The sequence below is a fragment of the Cherax quadricarinatus genome, chromosome 11 (genome assembly GCF_038502225.1).
Source record: "Cherax quadricarinatus isolate ZL_2023a chromosome 11, ASM3850222v1, whole genome shotgun sequence".
Lineage (NCBI taxonomy): Eukaryota > Metazoa > Arthropoda > Malacostraca > Decapoda > Parastacidae > Cherax > Cherax quadricarinatus.
Window position 1 is genome coordinate 38,581,574 of NC_091302.1, and position 13,164 is coordinate 38,594,737.

A 13,164-nucleotide genomic window follows, 5' to 3' on the forward strand; every position below is an offset into this window, starting at 1 on the left:
TACCCATCAGTCTTGTATCCACCAATACTTAATCTAACAAACTATTTTCGTTACGTGCGATATCATACCTTGTATACTTATTTATCCTCTTTTTCATAAAATGTGTATTACTTATTACCAAACCTCTTTCTACACATAGCTCAATTAAAGGCTCCCCATTTTCATTTACCCCTGGCACCCCAGATTTACCTACTACTCCCTCCACAGCATTTTTACCCACTTTAGCATTGAAATCCCCAACCACAAGTACTCTAACACTTGGTTCAAAACTCCCCATGCACTCGCTCAACATTTCCCAAAATCTCTCTCTCTCCCCCCTACACTTCTCTCTTCTCCAGGTGCATAAATGCTTACTATAACCCACTTTTCACATCCAACCCTTATTTTACTCCACATAATCCTTGTATTTATATATTTATATTCCCTCTTTTCCTGCCATAACTTATCCTTCAACATTAGTATGATAATGTGTTATCTTCATTATAGAATAATAAGAAAATATTATAACCTTTATATTATACTAATAAGGTAAAATGACCCCAATGGAAATAAGTCACTCTGTCTGACTTTTTTGGGTTATCCCAGGTTCTCTACACATATGCTGCTATGTATGATAATTCTATGTAACTGTATTTGTGTGTACCTGAATAAACTTACTTGCTTGCTTGCTTGCTTACTTATTGCTACTCCTTCTTTAGCTGTAACTGTTTGAAACCCCTGACCTAATCCCATTTATTTCTCCTCACTGAAACTCTCCCACCCCCTTCAGCTTTGTTTCACTTAAAGCCAGGACATCCAGCTCCTTCTCATTCATAGCATCCACAATCATCTCTTTCTTTTCATTCGCACAACATCCACGCACATTCAGACATCCCACTTCGATGGTTTTATTCTTTTTCTTTTTAGTAGGCTATACAGGAAAAAGGGTTACTAGCCCATTTTTCCCGGCATTTTAGTCGACTTTTACAACACGCATGGCCTGTGGAGGAAAGATTCTTATTCCACTTCCCCATGGATATAAAAGGAAAGAAATAAGAACAAGCACTATTAAGTTAAAATCAAAGAAAACTCAGATGAGTGTATGTACATTTTATACAATATATTTAATAATGAAATTATTATAATCTTGAATAAAAATGGAGATTGACACTTTTGAAGTTATTTAGACTTCAGTATTTTATTTGGAAATTGCAATTAATGATCATTGCCTGATGATAAATGTGCAAGTGTGTGGTATGTACAGCATATGAGTATTTTATTTACAGGTAAAATGAAGGACTATGTTAAGTGCCTACAGTGTGGCACTGAGGGCGCCAGAGAAGACACCTACTTAGATATTCCTCTTCCTATTAGACCATTCGGCTCCAGTTCAGCATACAAGTGTGTGGTAAGTTAGTATCTGCAACAATCATTGACCAAGTGTGTATTTAATCTTAAAACTTTGTATTATTGCGTCCAGTGCTATTGCCAACAAGTACAGGATCATTTCACTAAACTTGAAGTTTTACTTAAAAAAAAAAAAAGTAAAAAAACTGAGTATATTAGTATTTTCTTCTTGGGGATTTTCTTTATTTTTGGGTTACCCTGCTTCGGTGGGAGACAGCCAACTTGTTGAAAAAAAAATAGTGAACAAGCACGAATCAGGTTTAAATTTAATAACTGCAGGATTAATGAACAACTCAAAACTTTAATGAACAAGCATTTACCAATTTTGACCTTGGGTTTTCTCCGGTTCCATTTAACCCCTAAATGGCCCAAACGTAAATGTTCTTGCCGCTAGCACCCCAAACGTGTATACGTATATACGTTTTATTTTTCCTGCCTCCAAATTTGGCACGATTGGCCTGAGATGCCTGGTCAGCAGAGAATGGGTCTTAACACTCAGTGTGCACCATATTAAAAAAAAATCTGGGACTACTTAGTACCTTGTGGGAGCGCCAGTTAAATTGAGTGCCAGCTCAAGCAAACAGTGTGGCAAGCACCAAGGATTCACTGATGTAATGTCACATTAACACTCCCCTTTTAAGAGGAAAGTGATGTTAACCCTGAGTTTAGGATTGAGACACTTATGCAACATATGCGAATCTTTATTTAGGAAACGTTTGGCCACACAGTGGCTTCATTAGTCCAATACAAAGCAGAAAGGTGTAAGGAGAGGAGGAGTTTGAGGTAATCAGTCCCTCAACCTGGAGTTTTGAACCAAGTGTGAGAGTAATGGTGGTTGGGGATTTCAATGCTAAAGTGGGCAAAAATGTTGTGGAGGGAGTAGTTGGTAAATTTGGGGTTCCAGGGGTAAATGAAAATGGGGAGCCTTTAATTGAGCTATGTGTAGAAAGAGGTTTGGTAGTAAGTAATACATATTTTATGAAGAAGAGGATAAATATACAAAGTATGATATAGCACGTAATGAAGGTAGTTAGATTATGTATTGGTGCATAAAAGGTTGATGGGTAGGCTCCAGGATGTACACATAGAGGGGCAACTGATTTATCGAATCATTATTTAGTTGTAGCTACAGTTAAGAGTAAGCGGTAGATGGGAAAAGAGGAAAAATGGCAACAACAAGCAAGAGGGAGGTAAAAGTGTATAAACTAAGGGAGGAGGAAGTTCGGGTGAGATATAAGCAACTATTGGCAGAAAGGTGGGCTGGTGCAAGTATGAGTAGTGGGGGGATTGAAGAGGGTTGGAGTAGTTTTAAAAATGCAGTAGTAGAATGTGGGACAGAAATTTGTGGCTATACGAGGGTGGGTGCAGGAGGAGAGAGGAGTGACTGGTGGAATGATGAAGTAAGGGGTGTGATAAAAGAGAAAAAGTTGGCTTATGAGAGGTTTTTACAAAGCAGATGCATTATAAGAAGAGTAGAGTATATGGAGAGTAAAAGAAAGATAAAGAGAGTGGTGAGAGAGTGCAAAAGGAGAGCAGATGATAGAGTGGGAGAGGCACTGTCAAGAAATTTTAATGAAAATAAGAAAAAATTTTGGAGTGAGTTAAACAAGTTTAGAAAGCCTAGGGAACAAATGGATTTGTTAGTTAAAAGCAGAGTAGGGGAGTTGGTAGATAGGGAGATGGAGGTTTTGGGTAGATGGCGAGAATATTTTGAGGAACTTTTAAATGTCGACAAAGAAAGGGAAGCGGTAATTTCATGCACTGGCCAGGGAAGTATACCATCTTTTAGGAGTGAAGAAGAACAGGATGTGAGTGTGGAGGAGGTGTGTGAGGCATTACATAGAATGAAAGGGGGTAAAGCAGCTGGAACTGACGGGATCATGACAGAAATGTTTAAAGCAGGGGGGGATATAGTGTTGGAGTTGTTGGTATTTTTGTTTAATAAATGAATGAGAGAAAGGAAGGTACCTAGGGATTGGTGGAGAGCATGTATAGTCCCTTTATATAAAGGGAAGGGAGACAAAAGAGATTGTAAAAATTATAGGGGAATAAGTTTACTGAGTATACCAGGAAAAGTGTATGGTAGGGTTATAATTGAAAGAATTAGTGGTAAGACAGAATGTAGGATTGCGGATGAGCAAGGAGGTTTCAGAGTGGGTAGGGGATGTGTAGATGAAGTGTTTACATTAAAGCATATATCTGAACAGTATTTAGATAACGGTAGGAAGGTTTTATTGCATTTATGGATTTAGAAAAGGCATATGATAGTGGATAGGGGAGTAATGTGGCAGATGTTGCAAGTATATGGAATAGGTGGTAAGTTACTAAATGCTGTAAAGAGTTTTTATGAGGATAGTGAGGCTCAGGTTAGGGTGTGTAGAAGAGAGGGAGACTACTACTTGGTAAAAGTAGGTCTTAGACAGGGATGTGTAATGTCACCATGGTTGTTTAATATATTTATAGATGGGGTTGTAAAGGAAGTAAATGCTAGGGTGTTCGGGAGAGTGGTGGGATTAAATTTTGGGGAATCAAATACAAAATGGGAATTGACACAGTTACTTTTTGCTGATGATACTGTGCTTATGGGAGATTCTAAAGAAAAATTGCAAAGGTTAATGGATGAGTTTAGGAGTGTGTGTAAAGGTAGAAAGTTGAAAGTGAACATAAAAAAGAGTAAGGTGGTGAGGGTATCAAATGATTTAGATAAAGAAAAATTGGATGTCAACTTAGGAGGAGTATAGAAGAAGTGAATGTTTTCAGATACTTGGGAGTTGACATGTTGGCGGATGGATTTATGAAGGATGAGATTAATCATAGAATTGATGAGGGAAAAAAGGTAGAGTGGTGCATTGAGGTATATGTGGAGACAAAAAAATGTTATCTATGGAGGCAAAGAAGGGAATGTATTAAAGTATAGTAGTACCAACACACTTATATGGGTGTGAAGCTTGGGTTGTGAATGCAGGAGCGAGGAGGCAGTGGAGATGTCCTGTCTAAGGGCAATGTGTGGTGTAAATATTATGCAGAAAATTCGGAGTGTGGAAATTAGGAGAAGGTGTAGAGTTAATAAAAGTATTAGTCAGAGGGCTGAAGAGGGGTTGTTGAGGTGGTTTGGTCATTTAGAGAGAATGGATCAAAGTAGAATGACATGGAGAGGGTATAAATCTGTAGAGGAAGGAAGGCAGGGTAGGGGTCGTCCTCAAAAAGGTTGGAAGGAAGGGGTCAGGGAGGTTTTGTGTGCGAGGGGCGTGGACTTCCAGCAGGCGTGCATGAGCGTGTTCGATAGGAGTAAATGGAGACAAATGGTATTTGGGACCTGACGATCTGTTGGAGTGTGAGCAGGGTAATATTTAGTGAAGGGATTCAGGGAAACCGGTTATTTTTATATAGCTGGACTTGAGTCCTGGAAATGGGAAATACAGTGCCTGCACTCGAAAGGAGGGGCTCAGGATGTTAGCAGTTTGGAGGGATATGTTGTGTATCTTTTTACGTATATGCTTCTAAACTGTTATGTTCTGAGCACCTCTGTAAAAACAGTGATTATGTGTGTGAGGTGAAAGTGTTGAATAATGATGAAAGTATTTTTGGGGATTTTCTTTCGTTTTGGGTCACCCTGCCTCGGTGGGAGACGGCCGACTTGTTAAAAAAAAAAAACGGCAACACTCCTCAAGCAGCAGGACTTGATGTTGCTGTCAGGTGAGCATTAAGTGCCAACTTTGCAGCCTCATATTTCAGTAAGTACTGACCCTAATTTTTTTATTTTAATCCTATTACATTTAGAATTTGTTTTCTCTGTATTTCAGTGAAAAAAAAAAAATTATTTTTCAAAATATTTGGGGCACTGAGGGAGAGAACGTATTTATACGTTTGGACCGTTTAAGGGTTAAGCCTTTCTGCCATTCAGGAAACTAATTTCTGTCATTGTTCAGAGTGGTTCCTGAATGTTGGGAATTACCTTCAGCTTTATTTTGGTTAAGTTGTGATTATTGAAGTACTCGTAGATAAATTTGTAATGGAATGTCTTTTTACCTTATTACCTGTTATTTGTTATGTGCTACACAACCATTATACAGGTCTCCCTCAACATTCGCGTTTTCAACTTTCGCGGGCTTCACACATTCGCGAATTCCCAACCACCAAATTCCCAACTGCCAAATTCCCAGCTGCCAAATCATATTTAAGTTTCCTGCCACCCGCGAGTCCCTACTACCCTCCCTCCGACCTCAATAACTGGCAGCCAGCCCTCTCACCACTCAGTGTGGTGAGTGTTTTGTTTGTTCATTATTTGCTATTAAACTACAGTATAAATAATGTCAACCCATTCATGACTGAATATTGGAATGGCTATTCGGACAGGTATTGGACGGTGACATCATATGTTTACTCTTAAACACTGCAAAGAATCAAACGTTTCTGCTACTGCTAATAATAATAATAATAATATGATAGAATTAAAGGAAATTGTACAAAAATATGAGGGTTGAAGCAGTGGTGGATGAAGAGGTTGACGCATCGTCAGTCAGTGTGCCTTTGTTTATGCTGGGGTGAGCATTAGTCTCCACACTTTCAAACATTTCACAATAATTCATTGTGTTTGGTGCTTGTAGATTGAGTGCGACTGCCACATAATTAACCATGGGCCCAAAGAAACTTGCTAGTGCCAGCCCTTTGGTAAAGAAATTGAGGAACAATAGAATTGAAGACAGAAATTGTACCAAAATACGAGCAGTGTGCCGCAGTGGTTGAGGCAGTAGTGGAGGCAGTGGTTGAGGTAGTGATATATAATAACATACGTGTTATTAAACCATAACATGTATGTATTTGGTACAATATTTTACGACATTTTCATGTATTTTATGACTGCTCACGGTTCAACAAGTTAAGGAAGCATTATTGTATTTTATTTCCCTACAATGTATTGGGGCACCAAACATTCACGATTTTTCAACATTAGCTAGGCTCTTGATCCCCTAACCCTCGCGAATGTTGAGGGAGACCTGTAAATCTTATTATTTGGCTACCTCACTGTAGTATTAAGGTAAAATAATGAATAATTAAAATTCGCCACTCGTTAACCTGTCTAGTTTCAAATAAGCTGTAAGTATTAGGATTAGTCTTTCTTTGTACTTAACAACACTTTATAAAATGTAATCACATCTTGTAACCTTTGCAAAGAAATAATTCTTTTTTTTTTTTAATTTAGCTTTTTTGTGTGGTTGTGTTGTGTGTTTGTTTTTGCTTGACTCCGTCATTTGCTTTCCATCTGCCTCTTTAGAAGGGCACAGAATTCATGATCCTTTGATACTGTGAACCACATTTATATTTGTATTTTATCGTTAGTTAGACTCGAGCAGTATTTTCCCATGCTTTGAAAAAACTGTTTTTTTTTTTTTCTCTCGGGTAAAATTGTGTTCTGGAGACCCTGGTGTTTGAGTTGGACCCCTCATCTGATAAAACAGATAGTGAAATTTGACGAAATACATAGGAGGGCATCAAGACTAAATTGAGTAGAAAGAGCTGCAAAGAAAGAATACAAGAACTAGGTTAAAGATCTTGAAAAATGAGGTATAATATATAATACAATCATGACAAAATAATACCGGGGCACAGGCTGAGCTGACTATGATAGGCTCTATATCAGTAATGTAGCAAGAATAGGAGGGCATGGTTGGAAAAAATGCCTAAATAAGCCACAAGGTTTTCAGGGCTATCTTCAAGAAAAAGGTGGTAAAGAAGCTGAGCAAAGACTCGCTGGTAGCTGACTCAATAAAAGAGTTGTGAAGTGTGTCAGGGCTAATTCATATCATTTGTAAGTTAAGAGAGGGGCAAACACCAAGAGTTTATTCACTATAGAATCAAATTTATGCTTTTTAATCTTTGGAAAAAATATTGTAATCATTCTGGTTTGTATTGAATGTGATTTTTCAGAGAACAATTAGGTATATAAATCAAGGGCTCTAAGTAACGAGTGCTGTAATTTATCAATCAAGTGTTGCACTGGTCTATAAAATTGCATTTAATAATATATGTAATCTAATTCCTATCTGATTCCAACAGGAAGAAGCTCTAAGGGCTTTTGTGGAGCCTGAGTTGCTCACAGGGAATAACAAATACAAATGCTCAAAGTGTGATTCTCTGTGTGATGCTCACAAAGGTCTCAAGTTTACCCGCTTCCCGTACCTGCTTACTATACACCTCATGCGGTTTGACTTCGACTACCAGACATTGCATAGAATAAAGCTCAATGATAAGTAAGAATCAGTCTAGCAGTGGCCTCTTGGTGTGTACTTTAAAGTTTGACCATTATAGTTTTTTTTTTTTTTGGCAGAAAACTACATTTGTTGAATAAAGCAAAACATAATTTCTGAAAAATAAAGTATGCACTGTACCAGAAAATTTTCTTCAAATACCAGTCATAGGTTGCATTATTAATTTATTATACAGGTACCATCTGACTTACGAACTGCGCAACATACGACCACTCAACTTACAACCGTGCATCTGGCAGTAGTATAATGTGATCCTTTATTGACAACGTTTCATCCACACAAGTAGAGGTGGTAGTAGTAGTTATACATGTAGTGGAAAAGTCAGCTGGTACATGAGAAAGAAAGGTTACATAAGAAAGGAGAAACACTGCAGCAGGCCTTTGGCCCATACTAGGCAGATCCTTTACAATCCATCCCACTAACAAAACATTTGCCCAACCCAATTTTCAATGCCATCCAAGAGATAAGCTCTGATATAACTATCCACTCTCATATGCAAGTCGCATTCAAATCCAACCCCTCTCACTCATGTATTTATTCAACCTATATTTGAAACTACCCAAGGTTTTAGCCTCAGTAACCCAACTAGGTAGACTGTTCCACTCATCAACTACCCTATTTCCAAACCAATACTTTCCTATGTTCTTTCTAAATCTAAACTTGTCTAATTTGAATTCATTACTGCGGGTTCTCTCCTGGAGGGATATCCTTAAGACTTTTTTTTTTTTTTTTTTTTTTTCCAACAAACCGGCCGTATCCCACCAAGGCAGGGTGGCCCAAAAAAGAAAAACGAAAGTTTCTCTTTTTAAATTTAGTAATTTATACAGGAGAAGGGGTTACTAGTCCCTTGCTCCTGGCATTTTAGTCGTCTCTTACAACACGCATGGCTTACAGAGGAAGAATTCTGTTCCACTTCCCCATGGAGATAAGAGGAAATAAACAAGAAGAAGAACTAGAAAGAAAATAGAAGAAAACCCAGATGGGTGTGTATATATATGCTTCTACATGTATGTGTAGTGTGACCTAAGTGTAAGTAGAAGTAGCAAGACGTACCTGAAATCTTGCATGTTTATGAGAGAAAAAAAGGACACCAGCAATCCTACCATCACGTAAAACAATTATAGGCTTCTGTTTTACACTCACTTGGCCGGACGGTAGTACCTCCCTGGGCGGTTGCTGTCTACCAACCTACTACCTAGAAGACCTTATTTATATCCCCTTTATTAATACCCATCTTCCACTTATACACTTCGATCATGTCTCCCCTCATTCTTCATCTAACAAGTGAATGTAATTTAAGGGTCTTCAATTTTTCTTCATAAGGAACATTTCTAATGTTATGTATAATTTTAGTCATTCTATGCTGAATGTTTTCTAACGAATTTATGTCCATTCTGTAATATGGAGACAGAACTGAGCTGCATAATCTAGATGAGGCCTTACTAATGATGTATAAAGCTGAAGTATAACTGCTGGACTTCTGTTGCTTACACTTCTTGATATAAATCCCAGCAATCTACGTGTATTTGCCTTATTACGCACACTTAGGCACTGCTGTCTTGGTTTAAGATTGCTGCTTACCATAACCCCCTATAACCCCCAAATCCTTTTCACATTCTACATGGCTAAGTTCAGCATTATTAAGATGGTAGGTACTAGGGTTATGGACATTTCTGAGCTTTAGAACTTTACATTTATCTACATTGAACTGCATCTGCCACTTTTCTGACCACAAATTCAGTTTGTCTAAATCCTCCTGAAGTTGTAAGACATCGTCTGAATCGATTATCCTACCTATCTTCGTGTCATCAGCAAATTTGCTTATGTCACTAGTAATTCCCTTGTCAAGGTCGTTTATGTATACTGTATTATAAACAACAATGGGCCTAAAACTGATCCCTGCGGAATGCCATTTGTTACAGATCCCCACTCAGATTTAACCCCATTTATGCACACTGCTTCCTATTAGTGAGCCATGACTCAATCCATGACAGCATTTTTTCCCCAATGCCATGAGCAGCCACTTTCTTCAACAGTCTCTGATGTGATACTCTATCAAAAGCCTTACTAAAATCTAAATAAACAATATCGAATTCTTTATCCTGATCAACGGCCTCAAAAGCTCTGCCGAATAAGGTTAATAAATTAGTTTGGCAGGAACGGCCCCTGGTGAAACCATGTTGAGTATCATTAATCAAATTATGCCTATCGAGATGGCTTCTTATATTATCAGATATAATTAACTAGTAATTTGCCTACAATTGAGGTTAGGCTTATTGGGTGGTAATTTGACGGTAACGACTTGTCCCCTGCTTTAAAAATAGGAATTACATTAGCCATCTTCCACATACCAGGCACTACACCTGTTTGAAGAGATAAATTAAAAATATTAGTTAAAGGTTCACAGAGTTCCATTTTACACTCTTTATGAACCCTTGAAAAAAGTTCATCAGGGCCTGGGGATTTATTTTGCTTTAACCGGTCTGTCTGTTTGATAACCATTTCGCTAGTGACTGTGATATTGCAAAATTTATCATCTTCAAGCCCACTATAAAAATTAATTACTGGGATATTGTCAGTGTCTTCCTGAGTGAAAACCGAGAGAAAATAATTATTAAAAATAGAGCAGGTTTCATTCTCCTTGTCAGTGAGATGCCCAGAGTTATTTTTAAGGGGACCTATCTTATCTCTAACTTTTGTTCTATAAACCTGGAAAAAACTTTTTGGGTTAGTTTTTGAATCCCTAGCAACTTTAATTTCATAGTCCCGTTTAGCTTTTCTTATCCCCTTTGTAACGTCCCTCTTAATGTCAATATACTGATTCATAAGATGACCCTCACCTCTTTTGATATGCCTATAAATTCCTTTCTTCTGTCCTAAAAGATATTTGTGTCTATTATTCATCCATTTTGGGTAATTTCTATTCGATCTAATTTCCTTATATGGGATGAATGTCAATTGGGCAGCATATATTGTGTTAAAGCTGTCATACTGATAGCCATCTTCGTTACTCCAGTCCACAGATGATAAGTGTTCTCTAGGCCCATTGTAATCTGCTAAGTGAAAATCTGGGACCATTACTGAATTATCCCTACTATCATACTTCCATTCAATGCTAAAGGTAATTGACTTGTGATTGCTTGTTCCGAGTTCCTCTGTAATTTCCAAATTATTGACAAGGGTTTCCTTGTTTGCCAGAACCAAATCAAGCAGGTTTTTTACCCTTGTAGGCTCCATCACAAACTGCTTCAAAAAACAATCCTGAACTACTAAAAAATCGTTAGATTCTAAATTCCCAGTCATGAAATTCCAGTCAGTCTGACCAAAGTTGAAGTCCCCTAGAATTACTACGTTATCTTGCCTTGTGGCCTTAACAATTTCCTCCCATAGTAGTCTCCCTTGGTCCCTATTTAAGTTTGGAGGACAGTTTATCACACTTAAAATCAGTTTTTCATGTCGCTCTGAAAATTCTATCCAAACAGACTCTGTATGTGTTATTTCAGATTTTATGCCCTGTTTTATGCAACAGTTCAAGCGATCCCGGACATACAATGCCACCCCACCCCCCTTCCCGATACTTCTATCCACTTGGAACAATTTAAAACCCTGAATGTGACATTCTGCAGGCATGTCCCGACTTTTTGAATTAAACCATGTCTCAGTTATGGCAAATACATCAATGTTACCTGCACTAGCAACTAATCTCAACTTGTCCATCTTATTCCTAGCACTATGGCTATTTGCATAATATACATTGAAAGGCCCTCCTTTCTCTTTACCCTTCCTGCTCATTTCTGTTTTTCTATTAAACCTATTACTGTCCTTGTCACCTAGTGTCATTGGCTTTTTAATATCTACCTCGTGCTGCTTATTGCTAGTTCCCCTAGAACTCATAATATTACTACACTGGGGCTTCACTGTTTTCCCGCCAAAACCCATACCACTAACTATTCTTAGTTTAACCCTTAAATGGTCTAAACGTATATATACGTTTTTTCAACATCTGAAAGTATGTAAAAAAATGTAGATCTTTTTTGTATTACATTTGAAAACGTGTAAAAAAAACTTATTTACATTTTTTTTGTTATATTTGAAAATATGTAAAAAAAAGAAGTAGATCTACTTTTGTGGCACTACGAATTTGAACGTCAATCTCTTTGGACCGTTTAAGGGTTAAAGTCCTAACAGCTCCTTCCACTGCAGTTGCCAGTGCCCCCACCCCAGACCTAGATATGTGTACCCCATCCCTGGCATACATGTTATTTCTGCCATAGAAGAGGTCCCAGGTGTCAATGAATGTTACCGCATTTTCCTTGCAGTATTTGTCCAGCCAGCAATTGACACCAATTGCCCTGGACAACCATTCGTTTCCAACTCCTCTCCTTGGCAAAATACCACATATGACAGGGTTCCCACCCTTCCCCCAAATTATCTCTATTGCTCACCTATAACATAACATAAGAATGTAGGAACACTGCAGAAGGCCTACTGGCCCATGCGAGGCAGGTCCTTATCAAAATGACCTCTACCTAAAGCTACCCAAGTAATAACTCCCATACCCAATGTCACCAATCAAACCCAGCCCCTCCCACTCATATATTTGTCCAGTCTCTTCTTAAAGCTACCTAAGGTCCTAGCCTCTATCACCCCACTGGGAAGACTGTTCCACACATCTACAACTCTGTTAGAAAACCAGTACTTACCTATGTCCTTTCTAAATCTAAATTTATCCAACTTAAATCTATTATTTCTGGTTCTTACCTGGTTCGACACCCTCAGTATTTTATTAATATCTCCCTTGTTTATGCCCGTCATCCACTTATACACTTCAATGATATCTCCCCTCATTCTACGCCTCTCCAGAGAGTGGAGATTTAAGGCTTTAAGTCTATCTTCATACGGGAGGTTCCTTACACAGTAAATAATTTTAGTCATTCTTCTCTGTATGTTCTCTAATGAGTCTATATCCACCCTGTAGTTAGGGGACCAAAACTGAGCAGCATAATCTAAATGAGGCCTCACTAGTGATGTATAGAGCTGTAAAATAACTTCTGGACTTCTTTTACTTATACTTTTTGAGATAAATCCAAGTAATCTGTTGGCCTTGTTGTGCACACTAAGGCACTGCTGTCTTGGCTTTAGATTTCTGCTCACCATGACTCCCAAGTCCTTTTCACATTCTGTATGATCAAGCTCTACTTCACCTAGATTATAGCTTCGAGGGTTCTTTTCATTACCAAGGGCTAGTACCTTACGCTTATCGACATTGAACTTCTTCTGCCATTTTTCAGACGGACATTAATTTGTCCAAATCCTCCTGGAGTTCATTGCTATCCTCCTCAGAGTGAATTATATGGCCTATCTTTGTATCATCAGCAAACTTACTCATGTCACTCGTAATCCCTTCATCAAGGTCATTAATGTAGATTATGAACAAGAGAGGGCCTAAAACTGATCATTGTGGAATGCCACTAGTGACTAATCCCCATTCAGATTTCACTCCATTAAT

The 13,164-nt window shown here is 38.1% G+C and overlaps 1 protein-coding gene across 13 annotated transcripts in view; it reads left to right on the forward strand.

Moving 5' to 3' along the window:
* The window catches only part of Usp47 (ubiquitin specific protease 47), a 433,614-nt gene that overhangs the window by 209,303 nt on the left and 211,147 nt on the right, over positions 1-13,164 (forward strand). For all 13 annotated transcript variants that reach the window (XM_070083998.1, XM_070083999.1, XM_070083995.1 and 10 more), the window contains 2 exons: positions 1,266-1,387; positions 7,444-7,637. In XM_070083998.1, coding sequence (XP_069940099.1) covers positions 1,266-1,387; positions 7,444-7,637 — 316 coding nt within the window. The remainder of the gene's footprint in view (positions 1-1,265; positions 1,388-7,443; positions 7,638-13,164) is intronic.